The sequence below is a fragment of the Hibiscus syriacus genome, unplaced genomic scaffold (genome assembly GCF_006381635.1).
Source record: "Hibiscus syriacus cultivar Baekdansim isolate YM2019G1 unplaced genomic scaffold, ASM638163v2 tig00113123_pilon, whole genome shotgun sequence".
NCBI classification, from domain to species: domain Eukaryota; kingdom Viridiplantae; phylum Streptophyta; class Magnoliopsida; order Malvales; family Malvaceae; genus Hibiscus; species Hibiscus syriacus.
In genome coordinates this window covers 1,652,235-1,656,662 of record NW_024063443.1, presented here as the reverse complement: position 1 = coordinate 1,656,662, position 4,428 = coordinate 1,652,235, and the positions used below count along the sequence as shown (strand labels likewise).

At 39.6% G+C, this 4,428-nt stretch overlaps 1 protein-coding gene across 1 annotated transcript; it reads right to left on the bottom strand.

The window, feature by feature from the left end:
- Nucleotides 1-2,347: 2,347 nt before the first annotated feature.
- On the bottom strand, nucleotides 2,348-4,145 carry LOC120185500 (xanthotoxin 5-hydroxylase CYP82C4-like). The gene is made up of 2 exons (XM_039189698.1): nucleotides 3,215-4,145; nucleotides 2,348-3,106 (listed from the first exon to the last, which is right to left on the bottom strand). Exons 1-2 carry the CDS (start codon nucleotides 4,136-4,138, stop codon nucleotides 2,483-2,485), a joined length of 1,548 nt encoding a protein of 515 aa, XP_039045629.1. The 5' UTR covers nucleotides 4,139-4,145; the 3' UTR covers nucleotides 2,348-2,482.
- Between the last annotated feature and the right edge of the window lie 283 nt (nucleotides 4,146-4,428).

The window sequence follows — 4,428 nt, the reverse complement described above, 5'->3', positions numbered from 1 at the left end:
TTCTGACCATTGTGGATATTGGCGTTCTTCGGGTTAGTTTGATCTATATGGCTTTTCTGGAATAATATCATTTTTTTCAAAGAAAATCTTTTGTGAGAACCAACTTTTTGACCAGGCTATGCTCAAAATCAGGTTTTGGGGTAAGAGTATCTGGCCTCACCGAATTCTCTCGATCTCTAATTTTGTTAGCTGTCACTGTGTTGGAAATATGTTTTGAAAATTCACACGTTAACACTGACAAGAAAAATAAATAATAAAAACAACAAACGAACAATTGAAATCGTGTCGTGGTGCGAACCACTACCTTAGAAACGAATTCGCCCGATTTGTGTAATCGCTGCTTCAGACGGATCATCCCCAAGGTTAACACGGTCGCTCCAAATTTCGTACACCCGAAATTAGAGTGGACTACTGGTGGTATTATCCTTCTGATTGGAAAGAAGCTTAAGAGAATATCTTAGAACACTTGAGAGTGATTTGTGAGCTATGGGAGGAGTTGAGAAGCCAAATGAGCTCTCTATTTATAGGCTAGATATAAGAGCATTTAAACTCAGCTAAAACCCCTAAAAAATAACAGCTAAAAATGAATGAACATGTCCTAAAATCAGTCAGGTTCATCGCATCAATACTCAGCTATTTATAATCTTATATTTAAACTTTGTAACTCTTGAATTAAACAACTTGTCTCTCCAATGAATAAAGTTAAAAATTCAGTCCAGATACATGTTAACGTACATATTAAATTAAGAAAAATATGATTGTTAAATTATTTAAACTCCAGAAATAAAACAACCAATTATTTTTTGAATTAATAGAATTTAAACAATCCTCAGCAACCGCCTATAAATAACAAGAGCCTTTCACATTTTCTTCATTTGTTCTTTTAGAGAAATTCCTCATAAATTTTCTCTCAAGAGATAGAAACCGTGCGGACGTGTCGGAGACACGTATTGCCTCCACCTCGACCACGTCTACAAGCACGAGACAAGATGAACATACGGACGGCGGCGACGCGCAAGAAGCCCGTTGTTCTCTATCACTCAATGAGGAGCGGAGAATGAAAGCCTTAAATACTCAATCCCAATGTATTTCATAGTCTATGTGTGATTGAGCATTACTAACAACTGGGGTCCGGTTTAGAAGTGTCTTGTTGCATTCTAGAGCAAGGTTTATCGTGAGTGCTTACTAGGTGAAGATTTTCGGTTGGTTTATCGAGCATTGGTTATGTTCTTGATCTCAGGGGAGGTGATATTGTTGTTGATCACTGCTTCTTCCAGTGTGATTGTTTTAGGGAATATTCGGATCTTCCTTTTATGAAGCGAAGTTCGATTTTTATTGCGTTGGTTAGTGGTGTCTGTGTGTTGTTTTTCAGATATTTTGATACCTTCCTTTTGGTTGTAGGATCCCAGATGGTTGTTGTATTCCAAGTGGGCCGTTGCTTTCGAGTTTGGTTTGTTTGTATTGTTTGTTTGCGGTTGTTGTTTCGCATTACTGCAGTCTGTTGGTTATTCTGTTTTGATCTGGGGATTTTGTCCTGATGTGCGGGGAAACGCCATCGAGTGTTGATGTAGTCTGTTGATTCTGGTTGCTGTTGAGCGCTGAGGGGCATGATGTGGATATTTTGGTTATTGTTTCGTCAATATCTATTATGGTGATTATCGTTTGGTGGTCCGCATCCGATTGCTTTTGTATGGTTAGCAGGTGGTTTAAGCAAATATGTCGTTTTTGTCTAGGGTAGCAGGTTGTTGTTTTGATTGGTCTGTTGCTCGTGATCCTGATTTTTATTACAATGATTCTATATTACAAATGTGTATTTCAAAGTTTCGAGTCATGGTGCACTCTTTTATCTCCGATTAGGTTTAAAAGGATTTTTTAATGAAATCTACGTTGTTGTCTCGTTTTATATGTGTTTTTAATAAAACCATAAAAAAACCTTTTTTAAAAAAAAATCTTGAGAGAATTATAAGGTTACAAATTACGGAGTAGACTTGATTTAAAAGTTAAGTTACTTTGAAATAATTTGTGTTAATCTTTTGATTCATTATAATTACCCCACTTCATAATTTCATAGTTTTGGATTGCAGTGTCCAAAACTCTATCTGCCACAAATGCACACCCCCTGAGACTACAGTTGGTTCAACAATTATTAATCTCAGAACCCGACACCACCACCGAAAAGCAAATTCAACCTTCACGGACTACACCAAAATTCTGAGCGCCCCGTTCATTCCCCCTATAAATAACAATCTTTGTATAGCATCAAAAAAGAAAAAAAAATTATCAAGCACTTAATTATGTTATCGGTACCTTCGGTTTAAGTCTTTCAGTCATTAACTTCCTTAACGCATTAACAGAAATATTATGTGACAATTAAGATATAATAAAAAATAAAATTATATGAGTATTTCAATTTTTCAGAGACAACTGTCCTATCAGCCTCTCGATCCATCCTTGACTACAATGCTTAATAGTTAATACCCAATTACCCACAGAGCATAGCAGGTAAGCGTGGGGAAAGAGTAACCTCCAATGGTGTAGCCTTAGGAACAGCCATTCCAGGGATTTCACTCATGTCGATCGATTTGTCCGAAACCGTCCCCAATTCGAATCCATGAAGAAGCCTAGCCAATGCTAAGTGCAGGACTTGAAGTGCAAAACTGATACCCGGACAAATCCTTCTACCCGAACCAAATGGTAAGAGCTCAAAGTTTTGACCCCTTACATCTATGTTACCATGATCATTAACGAACCTCTCAGGCAGGAAATCCGTTGGATTTTCCCAAATGCCGGGATCACGCTGCAATTTCCACACATTAAGGAAAAGCCGAGTGCCCGCAGGGACATCGAAACCGGCTATCGTACAGTCGTCCATGGCTTCCCTTGGTGCTGATAGAGGTGCCGGTGGGTGTAACCGAAATGTTTCCTTCATAATGGCTTGCAAGTATACCAAGTTGTTTATATCCGACTCTTCCACTTTCCGGTGCTTTCCGACGTGCCAGTCGATTTCGTCTTGTGCCTTTTTTAGCACACGGCGATTGTTCAACAGCAACGAGACCGCCCATGTAAACGCGATCGTGATCGCGTCGATGCCTCCCAAGACAAGACTCTGCAACAAGGTTAGTCTTATTAAGATCATTTAATACCATACTATGTATAGCTGAATTAACAATTTTACGTACCGCCTTTTCAAAGAAAAAAAAACAATTTTACGTACCAGGCAAGTAGCTTTAATGGTAGTGTTGGCCTCTTCAATTGGAATACTATCATCATCCATCATGGACAACATGACATGGATGAAATCTTTGTCCCCTTCGACGCATTCCACGAGCCTCATTTCGCGATGCTCGTTAACCCAGCTTCCGAATATAGTATCACACTCTTTCGCTATCCTCTTCATTTCGCTTATCTTTCCCATTAAAACATCGATCCAACCGAGAAAAGGAGCGAAATCTGAAACCAACATTAACCCAACCAGATGAAAGAAACCAGCAATGGCATCTTGGCATCGTCTTGATTCATCGGTTCCGTAATCGTATCGTTTTCCGGCTACGGTCCGTACCATTACGTTGGTTGCCAAGTGACCAATCCTTCCCTTCATTTCCACTACCACAACACCTCTGCTTTTCAACGTTTGTTCATGTAATTCGTCTATGAAATAATCGATTTCCGATTCCCAAACATGCCTGAGTGACTCGATCCGGTGACCGGATAGAAGCTGAAGCATAGCTAGTTTCCTTATGTTGCGCCAATACGGTCCATATGGTGCGAAACCTAGCATTTTATGGTCATACCCCATAAGCTTCACGGCTAAGGACCGTGGACGTGTTGAAAAGATCTTATCATTGGTTGTGAAAAGTTCTTTCGCGACTTCCGAGCTACTCACAACGAGTGCCCGATGAGTGCCGAGTAGGAGCGAGAAGATAGGTCCGTACTCGTCGGCCATGTCGCCGAATATTCGATGTAGCAGTTGATTTGTTCCGAGAAGATGAAGGTGACCGAGCAAAGGCAAGGCCCCTGCGGCCTCTGGCGGTGTTCTCCTTGGCGGTTTCTTCTTGTGTCGAACATGGACCGAAAGTGAAGCCACAAATATGGTGAAAAGAATTGCCAAAATGATTTGAATTGAGAATTCCATTGGCATGCTTCAATCACTAAAATTCAAAGTGATTGGATTCCTCCGTAAAAGAAAATATAGCCAAGCCAAACACTACTTACGTGGTGTCTTTCCCTTCTTTGTGGTCCATAATGTTTGATAATTACGTCATCGACTCTACCACGTCTATCATTTTTAAGGGTAAATTACACACTGACTCCATTTTTCTCTCCTATTTCTCTCACCGTACTTTCAATTTTTTCAATTTGCTCACTAAACTTTAGACATTTAACTTTTTTTTGTCACTCGACATTTAAATTTATAACAGATTTATGATA